The 14,628-nt window shown below is 34.2% G+C and overlaps 1 protein-coding gene and 1 pseudogene across 1 annotated transcript in view; both read left to right on the top strand.

Annotated features, from left to right (window-relative positions):
* Positions 1-5,079, top strand: part of LOC103606428 (phospholipase A-2-activating protein-like) — a 51,589-nt gene extending 46,510 nt beyond the window's left edge. Inside the window, exons 5-6 of the mRNA XM_008591026.1 lie at positions 2,561-2,756; positions 4,336-5,079. Coding sequence (XP_008589248.1) covers positions 2,561-2,756; positions 4,336-4,901 — 762 coding nt within the window. The 3' untranslated portion in view covers positions 4,902-5,079. The remainder of the gene's footprint in view (positions 1-2,560; positions 2,757-4,335) is intronic.
* A 6,215-nt stretch (positions 5,080-11,294) lies between these two features.
* Positions 11,295-13,775, top strand: LOC103606427 (annotated as a pseudogene).
* Positions 13,776-14,628: the final 853 nt, after the last annotated feature.

Below are 14,628 nucleotides of genomic sequence, written 5' to 3' on the forward strand. Positions count from 1 at the left end.
AATGCTAATAATGAATGGCATAAAATGAAATTGGACTGGCTTTGCAGAAACGATAACAAATGTTTTTGAGTCCTTTGCATTTTGAATAATTAAGTTACATGCAAAATATGACCAACATCAACCCCTGATAAAGAAAAAGAAAGCAATCAACAACACCTGAAAACCGAGAGATATTATAAAATATTGATGTAGCAAAAATATTTTGACATTTGGCAAATGAATGATTCAATTTCTCATTATTTGCTCAAACATGTAAGCCTCAGGTCGGCAAAGCTCATGGCATAGTTTTGTCAACATCATCTGTCAAAGCACACAATTACAAGATATGTTGGTAGCAAGTTGATTGTGAAAATGCAAAATTAGAGTTTATAGATATGGCCTGGTGCTGCAGTGTCCCATTTCTCTTAACATCATGGCAAATTCAGGATAGATATTTAAAAATAGCGATTTTGTGAATTGGAATTACTTTGCAATTTTCACTGCTCTGCTTTACATACTGTAATTATTCTTTAACTGTCCATGCTGTGGGCCATGTTTTAGAAGTCTAAGACACAGAAGTTAGCAGGTTTACCTTGGCTATAAACATAAATTTGACATTTGGAAAAAACAGTTTGGGGAAGGAATTTAAAGGAGAAAAAAAAATGACCCAGTTCGTCAGAGCTTGAACACAGCATAACCTGCCAAGGAGAACTGGATTCAACTACAGTAAGAACTGACGTATATTCACACTACATGCTAATATTTTAGATTTCACTGCTGTCTTTTCACAGTGAAAATAGTCCACGCTCTTGGCCTTGTGTCGAACAACACACCTGGTAGTAGAAAGATCTTGAAGCAGATGATCTGCTACATTGCTCATAGCACTTGCNGATAGATAGATAGATAGATAGATAATAAATAAATAAATAAATAAAAATTAATGGCTCTTAGAAATAATAAAACACCATTTTAAATTTCCCATTAAAGGGCTGGCCAGTTCACTCAATTGGTTAGAATGTGATGCTGATAACATAACACCAAGGTCCAGTGTTCAATCCCTGTACTGGCCAGTTGCCAAAAAAAAGAGAGAAAAAAAAAATTGCCCATTGAAAATGAAACTACTCTAACTGTTCTATTGACTTTGCGTTTCCTGTTAGTTTTTCTCAAAACAAAATGACAAGGTTTTTTGAACTAAGAATTACTAGCTCTGGGCCGAGCCCGTGGCGCACTCGGGAGAGTACGGCGCTGGGGGCGCAGCAGCGCTCCCGCCGCGGGTTCGGATCCTATATAGGGATGACCGGTGTGCTCACAGCTGAGTGTGGTGCGGCCGGTCTCAAAAAGGACAAAAAAAAAAAAAAAAAAAAAAAGAATTACTAGCTCTGTTTACCACTAAGATTATTGTGAGAATTAATTGAGATTATAACATACATACCTGAATATAAGGCAGGGTTTTTTGCTCAGTATTATCCTTCATGATATCTTTATAAAAGTCACTCATAGGTGTTTTCTTAATTGCTTTATTCTGAACAATAAAGAAGTATATGTACACTTGTATACATTTTTAAAGTTTTGTACAAATGTAAGAGGTTTCTTGCTGTTTGTATTCCTTAGATAAACTTTGTTTTCAATAGTTTGTGTTAAAAATTTTATTGCCAAAGAATAATGAAACAGGTCCAAGTTTCCATCTGTGGTTGATAAAAATTTGTAAATTTGGACACTTTATCTTCTTAACATTTGTGATAGGAATTTTGGTTTTTTTATTCTTGAGATAAAGATTTTCAGACAAACAGTGTTAGATGACTCAAAACAGTACTAGTGATGACAAGGACACTGATATTGAAAATGTATGTGAAGGATTTGAAGGAAATTGTTTCATGAAATGTTTTTTTTTTTTTTTTTAAAAGATGACCGGTAAGGGGATCTTAACCCTTGATTTGGTGTTGTCAGCACCACGCTCAGCCAGTGAGCGAACCGGCCATCCCTATATGGGATCCGAACCCGGGGCCTTGGTGTTATCAGCACCGCACTCTCCCGAGTGAGCCACCGGGCCGGCCCCATGAAATGTTAACAAAGGAAGAAAAGGCAATATTTCCATTCAATAAGTTTTTGAAATAAATAATGTCAAATATGCATATGGAATTAAGTCAATTGAATATTTATCAGTAGTCATTTAACTCTTTGACCATGTCATTGACAATCAGAAGTTGACATAAGTTGGCTAAAAAGTTGTTGTAAATTTTCTCATTGGGAAAATAAAAGATTGATCTATACTTGGATATATGTATACGTGTATATATATATATTTGCTTTGAAAATCGTTCAAAATGGTTACAAATATGACATTTTAAAAGTTTATTCAAAGCAGAAAGCTTCAGAAGTCCTTAGAAAATAAAAGGTAAAATAAAAACAGTCACAGTAACCTTTCTTTTACCCTACTGTGCTCAGCTTAAAAATACTCACAAGCCCTTATTTTATGGTCTTTGATAATTGCTGAGAGAAGTCTTAATTTCTCATGTTGTGCAGTACAGTACTCTTATTGAAAATTTTGGTTTTTATGCATTATCTGGCTAATTACAATTAGGGAATTTTGAAGGTTTGGTTTTGGGTTCTAGGTAAACTGAAGGAACTTAATGGAACTGCACCTGAAGAGAAGAAGTTAACTGAGGATGATTTGATACTTCTTGAAAAGATTCTGTCTCTAATATGTAATAGTTCTTCAGAAAAACCCACAGCCCAGCAATTTCAGATTTTGTGGAAAGCTATTAACTGGCCTGAAGGTAAATAAACACTCTTCAAAATGTAACTAGAAAGCAGGAATTGTGTTTTTTTATTTCTATCAATATTACTGGTGTTTCTAGATCAAATAAAAATTAACTTGGATAGTCCCAATTCACACTGTGAGGAACTTCACAAAAAGGATTCGCTACACCACTATAATTCATAATACTGTTTTGGTCATGTGCCTTATGAGAATCTGAAGGTAATATAGTGATCCCCGTACATGCACCAATTTGTATAATGTTTCAGAGCATTTGTGTAACCCCAGCAAGCCACTGAAGCAACACTATGACCTGTTAATCCTAAACTATAAAGAGTTGCTATAAGTATTTTCTTTTCAGTTATGTTACTTAAGTCTTTTTTAATTCCAAAAGTGTCCTCTCCCCCATTATTTTTTCATGCCATTGATTTACTGGAGAAAACATTTCTATCAATATTACTGGTGTTTCTAGATCAAATAAAAATTAACTTGGATAGTCCCAATTCACACTGTGAGGAACTTCACAAAAAGGATTTGCTACACAACTATAATTCATAATACTGTTTTGGTCATGTGCCTTATGAGAATCTGAAGGTAATATAGTGATCCCCGTACATGCACCAATTTGTATAATGTTTCAGAGCATTTGTGTAACCCCAGCAAGCCACTGAAGCAACACTATGACCTGTTAATCCTAAACTATAAAGAGTTGCTATAAGTATTTTCTTTTCAGTTATGTTACTTAAGTCTTTTTTAATTCCAAAAGTGTCCTCTCCCCCATTATTTTTTCATGCCATTGATTTACTGGAGAAAAAGTCCATTTTTCCTACAACATTTCCCATATTGTGGATTTGGCTGATTGCTTAATGTATTCCTCTATCTCTGTTTCCTGCTAGAGGTATAATTAGCTTCTTGTTCAATTGTTTTGGTTTTTTTTTAGGTGAAGATCCTTTTCTAAATGATTCTGCATTGTACCTTTATATTATAGAGCACAAAATGTCAGATTTCCTCCCTTGCAGTGATGCTAATATTGTTTAGAGTATTCGTTCAGATGGTGTCTATCCAAGCCCTCTATTATAAAACTCCCACCAACCTATAAGCATCCTATCAGTATCTGTTAATGGAATTCTTTTCTAAAGAACTTTCTCTGTTCACTCTTTGGTCTTGTTTTGGGATTTTTAAAAGCAAGATCTCCACCCCATTCTTTCAATTTATTATTGAATACTCACCGTGTATCAGACTTTTTGATAACCTGAGAGAGTTATCAAAAAGCATATATGATCTTATAGCAATAAGTACAGTCTATATAAATATGAAGCATTGAATACTCACTGTGTATCAGACTTTTTGATAACCTGAGAGTTATCAAAAAGCATATATGATCTTATAGCAATAAGTACAGTCTATATAAATATGAAGAATCAATTAACACAAGTTTTAGAAAAATATGCATTTTGTAAAGCAGGCACATGCTTTTTGGCATTTTCTAAAATGGTGTTAGTTTTGTAGTGAGAAAATAAAATCCTTAAAAATTGAGTAAAAGTTATAAGGGATTTTCTAGATTTTCATAAACATTAATAAATTTTTCTTTTTAATAGATATTGTCTTTCCTGCACTTGACATTCTTCGGTTGTCAATTAAACATCACAATGTGAATGAGAACTTCTGCAATGAAAAGGAAGGAGCTCAGTTCAGCAGTCATCTTATCAATCTTTTGAACCCTAAAGGAAAGCCAGCAAACCAGCTGCTTGCTCTCAGGACTTTTTGCAATTGTTTTGTTGGCCAGGCAGGACAAAAGCTCATGATGTCCCAGAGGGAATCACTGATGTCCCATGCAATAGAACTGAAATCAGTGAGCAATAAGAACATTCACATTGCTCTGGCTACATTGACCCTGAACTATTCTGTTTGTTTTCATAAAGACCATAACATTGAAGGGAAAGCTCAATGCTTGTCGGTAATTAGCACAATCTTGGAAGTTGTGCAAGACCTAGAAGCCACTTTTAGACTTCTGGTGGCTCTTGGGACACTTATCAGTGATGATTCAAATGCTGTACAGTTAGCCAAGTCTTTAGGTGTTGATTCTCAAATAAAAAAGTATGCCTCAGTATCAGAACCAGCTAAAGTGAGTGAATGCTGTAGACTTATCCTAAATTTGCTGTAGCAATGGGGAATGGGGGCTGAGATTTTAAATTGATTAGTGGTTTTTTTCTCACATTTTACATGACTGATTACAAATGATAAAGAGAATATTGTGGATTAAGTCAAATTTCAGATATTGTAAAGTGGTGGGGAAGGGAAACAAAGGAGAAATAAAATTTTTACACTGATGAACTCTGAAATTTTCCTGTGTAATGTGGGTAGGTTTTCATGTGTATAGAAACAAATTAAGAAAAATTATAACCAACAACAACGCAACTACAGTGTGGCATTTCTCCCTTACCTTAGCCACTCAGAAGACAAGGGCATTTACTTGTATAACTTGCTTTTACTACTTATGTACACCAAACTGTTAAATGTTGGCAATTATCTTTTACTTCTCCACTTACTTTCATTGCTGGATTCTTTCAGTAGCACTGATATATATCAAGGTCTTATTTTAGGATAAGTACTTCAAAATTTTTAAAGATTAAGTTTGTTATAAATTATTCATATATTGAAAAGATATAAAATATTTTTATGATGTAAGTTGTTTGTAAATAGAAAGTATGTTTGATGGCTCATTTTTAGATATAACGGAAATTGGTAAGCTATGTTAGGTCACTTATCAATTCAGACAAGTAAGGCCTCAAATTGAATACAGGCTTAGATCCAGTTTCTTTTGCCATTTACTATTTCAGGTAACTTCATTATTCATTTGTTTTGGTATTTGATTGTTTATTTTTAGTTATTTTCATTATTGCAAAAGGAATTTGGAATATGCTGAATTTTATCAAGCAGTTGTACAAGCAAGAGTACATCAAACTATGTTATTTGAAAGTCAGGAGTCTGTCATGTGAAATTAGTACTGGCAGTTGTACAAAATCAGCAAGAGTACATCAAACTATGTTATTTGAAAGTCAGGAGTCTGTCATGTGAAATTAGTACTTTCGAACCCCTAATATGGTCTAGGCAGTGTATGGGACACTTTGATATTTATGAGAGGTGGTATTATCTCTGTTTTTGGAAGTAAAGATAATGGATGAATCATGATAGGAGAAAAAAAGTGAAGCCAAAAGTGAGTTAACTACTCAGAGTATGGAGGTTACAGATTCGTCTCTGAACGCCCTAGCAGCTATAACACAAATAAAGAACTGTCCCATTAATTACACAATTTATTGTGTCTAAGGTAACTCAGTTTCTTAAGAGAAGTGTAACTGTTCCTATTTTTTAAAAGTGGCAGAGATCTTTTCACAAAGGAATTAGCCTAAAATAGTGAGCAACATTCTCAGCATTTATGGTATAAAGAACCATGAGTTTCCTGGCTTAATGCCAAATTGCTGTCTAAAAAGAACAATTGTTCCCCAATAGGGGAAGAAAAGGTTCTGATTGTCTACATTAATTCAAGGAAAAAGTTTCAGAATATTAAAAGAGAATGGGTAAAATGTAAATGTAGGTGATGTGTACTTTGCTAGTATTAAATTGCAAACTTCCTGGTGTGTACCTGGACTTGAGATATTCTGTTTGCTGGTTCAGTTAGGTACCTGAGTTTTACTTTTTGTTGAATTGGGATTTAGGTGGTTACATCAAAGTTAAATGGCAAAACTAAGAGTTTAACAGGGGTCAACCTGGTTCCATTACAGTATAAGTCTTTATTGTTAATATGTCCAGTCTAGCATGCAATTCTAAGTATAAGCAGTTTATCCTCAATATTTTGAAAAACTAGGTAGTTTTGAATAATGGTAGGACATAATCTTGATTAAAAATGCGTTCACTCTTTAAAATGTAAGGGATGGAAAATTTAAACAGTTTGCTTCCTATTACTGTACAAGTCTTTTGATAACAGCTTTTATTATACCATTTCATGCTTTTTGAAGAAAAATTACAAAATACAAAGAAAAATATAATCCCACTTGAAGGATGTTTGTTAAATAGTGGTTTAATACTTTGAAAGATTTTCTTTTTTAGTTAAGCATTTCTACGATTTTTTTGGTATAGTTTGATTTTTAAAAATTATTTTATTATAGTGGTAAAATACGCATAACAAATTTTACCATTTTAACCATTTTTAAGTGTACAGTTCAGTGGCATTAAGTACATTTAAATTGTTATGCTACCATCACCATCATTGTTGTTATTAATATTATCATTTTATTAATAAGTGGTCAGTATCAAAGAGCCATCCCACTATATTCTAGAATAATCATCCTGTTCTTTAATATGCCAATAAAAGGGAATTCTACAATCTCATTTCTTAATTCTCAAATTCATGAAGTTCTTTCACATTCATGAAGTTCTTCCTTAATGACAAAATACAATCTCATTTCTTAATTCTCAAATTCATGAAGTTCTTTCACATTCATGAAGTTCTTCCTTTTATCAAACCTAAATTGCTCTTATTACAAATTACATCCATAGTTGTGGTCATTTGAAATTAGAAGTGGCTGGTTGCTTTTTCTGTACAGTGAAATTAAGGATGAAATTGTTAGGGAGCAATTTAAATGTGATAAATGACATCTTGGATCATGAAGACAGAAGATCTTTTCAAAGTTTATCATCTTATCCTTCTAGTCAATACCTAAGTAACTTCAGGAAGACTAATAATTATTTTCTTGACTAATACTCCAAAGTATCAGTAACCTAATCAGATCTTTGTTTCTAGGCCATTATGGTAAACTTATTATTTTAAATTAATTATATTATCTTGTATTTAATTATCAGCAATTTAGTATATTTACTTGACCATTCATTGATTACGACTCAATAGTCTCTTCCTTATGCAAAATAATTGTATATATCTAATTAATTATAATATGATTTACAAATTTTTGGAATAAATTAATAAAGGAATGACAGTGATGGCATTTTTCTGTTTTTGAATGTTGTATTTACTGAACTTTTAAATGACTAGTATATATTAATACTAAATTTAATTTATTTAACAAATACATATATTGCAGTCACCATGTACCAGACATAATTATGTACTTTAATAATATTAATTCATTTAATTCTAATAACAATCCTTTAAGGTAAATTCTATTATTACCACAGTTTTAGAGTTGAGAACTGTGTCAAAGTAACACTGCTTATAAGTGGTAGAGTTGGGACTTGAACCCAAGTAATCCTAGTTCCAGAATCAGTTCTTTTAATCACTGTATTATGCTGCAAGAAGGAGGGAGAGGGAGATTACTGAAAGATGGCTATGGAGACATGGTTTTTGAATATCTTTGAAACACAAAAAACAGCTAGGTAGTATGTCCAAAAACCCCTAAGTAATATTTACAGCACATCGAGTGACAAAGTAACCCCTACAAATGTCAAAATACAAATGATCAAGGACCAACCACCAACAACCACAAGACCCACATGACAACAGTCCCTGTGCAAGAGAAAGCAGACAAAGAAACAAGGTGTCTGTCACAGCAGTTCAGTTTGAAAACAGTGGCTGAACTGAGTGCTATTGCCAGATCCAATTTGAGGCGAATAAGACCATCTGATAAGACTGGAGCAGTTTGGCCCCAGGGAAATCTCAAAACTGACCAGTTTAGTTTCCCAAGTGGAAGAGAAACTGCCTGGAGTGGAGAAAGAATTGAGCAGAACAAGTACAATAGAAACAAAGAAAGAGAAATTTTAGAGAAAACTGGGGAAGGAAAAGAAAGCAAGCTGCTGTAGTTTTGCCTTTACACAAAAACAAGAAAAGAAAATGAGGGAGGTCTGGAAAATCTCCCAGAACTAGATCTCCTCCTAAAAACTCAGAAGAAAATAATTTCACATCAAAATAGGAAACATAAAAATATTGAAGTCAATTTCCATACAACATATGAAAGCATACCAAAAAGATGTTGTACTAATGATGATGTACTATACCATGCTAGTTCAAAATGAGCTAAATACAATAAAAATGACCTAAGACACGAAAAAAAAATTAAAGAACAACACAAAAGAAAAACAGAAGTATATTAATAGAGCTAGGAAAATGTCAGAAATAAAAGAAACTCAACTTTTCAGAAATAAACAGTAAACTAGAAAAACATAAAAATAAACACAATAGATAACACCATAAAAAAATAAATAGAAGGTTAAAAGTGGGAAAGTGGGTATCTTTTTGAAAAACTGGAAGTAAATGAAAGAATAGGTTAAAAAAAAAGTAACAAATATTCAAGATAATAGGCAAAAGAAGTCCTTGAAAGAAATTCCAATAGACATTAATAACCACCCAAAAGATGGAGGAGGGGTAAGAGAAAAAGAAAAAATAATAATAAAAATTTCAATTCAGGAAACATAACAAAGAAGAGTTAAAATTACATACCAATAAGGCATATCACATACATAAGAATATGCTCCCAAAATGACAAATGCCAAGAAATGTTGGGCTTCGAAGAAAAAAAAAAGAAAAATTTTTGACATTAGGCACAAAAAATAAATTGACCTAAAAGGGAAAAAAAAAATTTATCATCACTCTTTTTGACCATAGCATTTTAAGCCCAGAGAAAATGGAATGACATATTTATGATATGCAAGGGGAAAAATGAAGGTTTTAAATTCAGCAAAACTGATTTGAACTATAAAAGTCCAAACTATTATCAACATGAGGAACTTAAAAAATATTTTTCCCCTGAGCCCTGCCTGAGGAATTTACTACAGGATGAGCTTTTGACAACTAAAATGACTGGAAAGCATCACTATAAGAATTTGTGGTGAGCATTAAACCTATGGATGTTTGTAGATCTAAGACTAAATGAAGGTTAAATGGAGAGAGTATTGTTTCACTGTGTGCTCTGACATTTTTAAATGATGATCGGATAAATGAGGAGGGACTTTATGAAAATAAATCTGAATTTCCTCATTAATTGCATTGAAGGTGGTAGTATTAATATTGTTATTTCAAAATTATAGGGTATCTGGCACTGTATAAAACAAATGAGTAATTATGAGTTATTCTAACTCTATCATCATTTGAGATATTGAGAATAAAGATTTTTAGAGTGGAAGAAAGAAATACAGGTATAATACAGAAGTGGTTAAGTTTTTTAAGAAGACCATAAACCTGCATTTGAATTGAATTATCCATATGAACTCATGCTATTAAAATGCTCATTTCTACTGTATTTTACTGACTGCATAGATATAGAAAGCAATCCAGATGAAATGAGCATTTCTAACTCCCAGATTATAGTTTTAAATTATTATTTATCACCAAAAGAAATTGGAGCTTCATAGTGATATGTCCAATTCCAGGACTGGAGCAGGAAATGTACAAAATGAGTCTAAAAACTGTTTTTATATAGACATTAAGGAAGCCTTCAAAGACCATTATAGTTGTGTCAAAATGACCCCAGAGCCAGTTTCAAGAGGCTTTTAGTGACAAATAATGAAAAAGATATTTATTCATAATAATACACTAAAAAACTAATTGTTTAACGTTGAAGGATGATAGCAAACCAGTCTTGAACATGTATACACAAAAGCACAAACTCAAGCATTTATCGTGCCTTTCCTATTTAGATTTTCCACTGGGTGAGCAAATAGTAGATGAGGGGGAGGTGTTGCTTTATAAAAGTATTCAATTGATAAATAAATAAAAATAATAGAATTGGAATATAACCTTTTTGTATCCTCCAATGAATTAATGGAGCTATGCATTAAAGACCACCTATAATAACCTCACACACACACAAAAAAAAAAAGTAAAAGAGAGGACACTCAGACACGAGTATGCTGCCTGCAAAATCCAGATCATGAGACAGATATTCTACAAGTCAAATATCTAGCATTCTTCAATGGAATACTTAAAAGACAGCAAAATATTAGTACTACTAAATTATGTTACCAAGGGATCCTTACTTGGATGTGACATTATAAAGAAATGCAGGGAAGCGGTAAACTGAAATAGGATACTGACTACTTTTGGTAGGAGGGAGGAGGTTGGAAATGGTGAAGGGGTTATGGAGAGGCCTCCAGGTACTAGAAAATTTCTTTATTGACATGAGTAGTAGTTACAAGAACGTCTACCTTAAAATATCTCATTGAGCTATACATTTATTTTGTGTGCTTTTCTATAACTGCCTTTCATTTTATAATAAAAAGATAAAAGTGAAAACCATTTATTTATCTTTTATGAAATATTTATTTAGACATTAGGAAATATCTTCTAAGTGTATAACTTTAACTCAAAATACAAGGGTACTTCAGGATGGTGTCAGTGAGCCTGTTTCCTGCCTGAGCATGACTAGCAGTGGGTCATGGGCACCTCCAGGAAAACTTCTGTTTCATATCCATATCCCACTTTGTTCCTGCTAATCTGCTAATCCAGTAAATCGGAAGAAAACTGTTACCAGGATGTCTTATAATGGCTTGGGAGCCACAAAGAAGAAAACATTTCTTTCAATTTTTAAACGTGGTTTGAAAGACCAGCATGTTTTGGAAATTTGATCATCATCAAATTTGACTCACCATCCCACATACACACATTCCTAGAAAGAGAAGATGTAACTGAAGAAGTTAATGGATGAGAATGGTGTTTTACAAGAATGTAAAGCTCAGAACTGCAAACATAGAGTTTCTGTTAAAAGCAGAATGTCTCGAAGATTTAGTCTCATTCATTATAGACGAACCACCTCAAGACATGGAAGAAAAGATCAGATACAAGTATCCAAATATATCTTGTGAGTTTCTCACATCGGATGTCTCCCAGATGAATGATAGACTGAGAGAAGATGAATTCTTGTTAATAAAATTATATAGCTTCCTCCTAAATATTCCTTCCTTAAACCCACTACTTGCCAGTTTCTTCAGCAAGGTGCCTAGTATTCTTATCAGCAGAAAACCAGAACAGATTTTGGATTCCTCAAAGAAGAAACATGATTTTGTAGATCTTATTATTAAGCATATGGGAACTTCTGCTCTTGTAGGTATGTTTCTCAGGCTCCTGACATATATTGAGCCTCCACAGCCCAGGCAAGATGTGCCGAATTGGTTAAATGAGGAGAAAATTATCCAGAACCTTGTGGAATTAGTTCATCAATCACAAGAAGAAGATGGGCATTCAAATGCATCACAGTCACTTTGTGAAATTGTTTGCATGAGCAGAGACGAGATGTTACAAGTTCAGAACAGTATAGAACCAGATCCCCTTCTTGCTACTCTCGAAAAGCAAGAAATAATAAAGCAGCCTCTATCAATTATCTTCCACAAGGAGAAAAATTAATCAGCATCGTCAGTGCAATACAGATATTGCTGACTCATGAGACAGGATGACCAGCACTTGAAGGCCCTATAGAGATCTGCTCACCAGGCATGAATCATTCAGTTTGTTCAGTCAACAAGAGTGTTCTAGAAGCCATCAGAGGAAGACTTGGATCTTTTCATGAATTCCTGCTTGAGCCACCCAAGAAAAGTGTGATGAAAACTACATGGGATGCACTTGGTCTTCCCATGGGGAAGACCCTGTTAGATGTGCTTAGGTTGATATCCAGCCTGCTTCAAATGAACATCAGCAGTATAAATGGCAGCCTCACGGAGCTGAATAGCATTGGAGTCATACTGGACATTTTCTTCAAATACACATGGAATAACTTTTTGCATACACAAGTGGAAATTTGTATTGAACTGATTCTTGCAAGTTTTTTTGAAAACACAGAAATGGCACAATCACTGACCAAGATTCCACTAGTAACAATTTGTTATTTAAACATCTTTTTCAAAAATATCAATTAATGGAATGAATACTTGAAGCCTGGGAAATGAACGAGAACAAACAGGCTGAGGCAGGAAGATGGCAAGATCACATGGGACATCTAGCAAGGATAGCTAATTGTATCATGCACAGTATTGATAAGGGCCCCAACAGCATATCAGTACACCAACTTAACAAAGATCTTCCCAGCGAAGTCAGGAAGCAATGAGAGATGTTCTGCCCAAGCTCCTTAGGAGAAACTAACAAACAAGAGGAACACGGCAAATCAAGCCTTTTCTGATTATGAGAAGCAACAGATGACATCCAATTTTATTGACCAGTTTGGCTTCAACCATGAGGAGCTTGCAGATCAAAAAAGATGACATCGGCAGTGTTTCTTTTGATTGAGTATCAGACATCAACTTTACTCTCAATAAAAATGAAAAAGGAAAGAACACAGCAGTTTGATGAAAGTGGCTCTGATGAGGAAGATGTCTAGAAAGAAAACATTGCATTGACAACAGAATCCCAAAGATGATCCAGCTTGAAGAGTAGACACAGTGAGGAAAGTACAGACTCTGAAGAACTTGGAGCAAAACAAGACTTGTTTGAATTCGGTAATGCCAATACAGGATAAAATGGAGGTAGGCTTGAATGAACCACCCAACCAACTTTGATGTCCCAATGGAGACAAACCAAAGTGCTCCTTTAGAATCTGTGGGGTAAACATCTGGAGCATAGAGGAGCTAATGCCAACTAAAGAGACCTGCTGGGCTTCTCCTTCAGAGTTTTCATCTTCCCTGAAAACAAAAGATTCTTTAAGGAGTAATTCTCTAGTGGAAATGGAAACCAGCACTGAACCGGTGGACCCCCTGACGTCCAATGTTGCTGCACCGGTGGCACGGCCAGAAGCACCAGGCAGTCTGGCCATGGAAACCAACTCTGATGGAGTGGAAGATGCAGAAAGTATGAACAAAGTAACTGAGACAATGATGAATAGCAGCATGAAGGAAATGCTCAGCCAAGACAGAAACTGTGGTCTTCAAAACTGAAGAAGGAAAACTGTCTACCTCTCAAGATGCTGCTTTGTAAAGAAGCAAAGGAGAGCCCTGAGACAGCAGAGGCAAAGTTCATGGTCCCCAGTCCCCCAGCAGTAGTCCAGAGCAGAGGACTGACCAGCTAACCATGCAAGGTGATTCACCACTTAATGGCCCTGTGTGATGAGTGATATCTGCTGCTGCTGACTGAGAACTGCTGACCGCCACCATTTTGGGCTCTGGAGGGGTCATCTGGAGCCCACTGGGCCATCACTGCTGCACTTACTCTGCAAAAGATCAGGACCAGCAACCTTTATATCCTAGATTCTATGACACTGTGCAGAGAAATTCAGAAGTGTGAAAATATCTCACACTGACAAATACCAAGAATTTTTGTGTAGGATTATTCTGTATTGTTCTAAAGAATGGGTAGTCTGTGAAATAAGATCTTGCCATGCATGTAATAACAGTAGTAATACTATATTTAAAATGGCTGTAAGAATAGTTAAAAGTGAATACACAGATCTAGTGTATTTGAAACATAACTATTTGACAGTTGTTAATCTGAGCAAATTATTAGGCAGTTTCCATACATTTTTCAACCTGTACAAAATTCTGAATTCATTTTTCGACCAGGTTGGCAAAGAATTGTAGAATTGAAATGCCCTCTGAGTGTTATTTTGGTTGTTCTAACTTACAAAAGTGATTTTGAATAAAAAATATTTGGGGTTTTTTTATAAGCAGTTTTTGACTGGCAATTGTTTTCTGTATTGTACTAAAGGATCAAAAATGTAAGTCTAAAAAAAATGTAAGTCTATCAGTAGAGATTAAGTATTGTTACAACTTAGTTGATAAATTGATGTTATTATAAAGCCATATGTTCTGTTGAAGTCTTCTTTGCTTGAAATGATTATTCTTGTAAGTGGAACATTAGAATATTTGGAATATATGTGGCTTGTGGTTTGGGTTTTTGTTTTTGTTTCTTACTTTGTTTCGGTAGTTCATCTGCCTTTTAATCCATTCACCAAAATTTATCT

The sequence above is a fragment of the Galeopterus variegatus genome, unplaced genomic scaffold, assembly GCF_000696425.1.
Source record: "Galeopterus variegatus unplaced genomic scaffold, G_variegatus-3.0.2 Scaffold6573, whole genome shotgun sequence".
Lineage (NCBI taxonomy): Eukaryota > Metazoa > Chordata > Mammalia > Dermoptera > Cynocephalidae > Galeopterus > Galeopterus variegatus.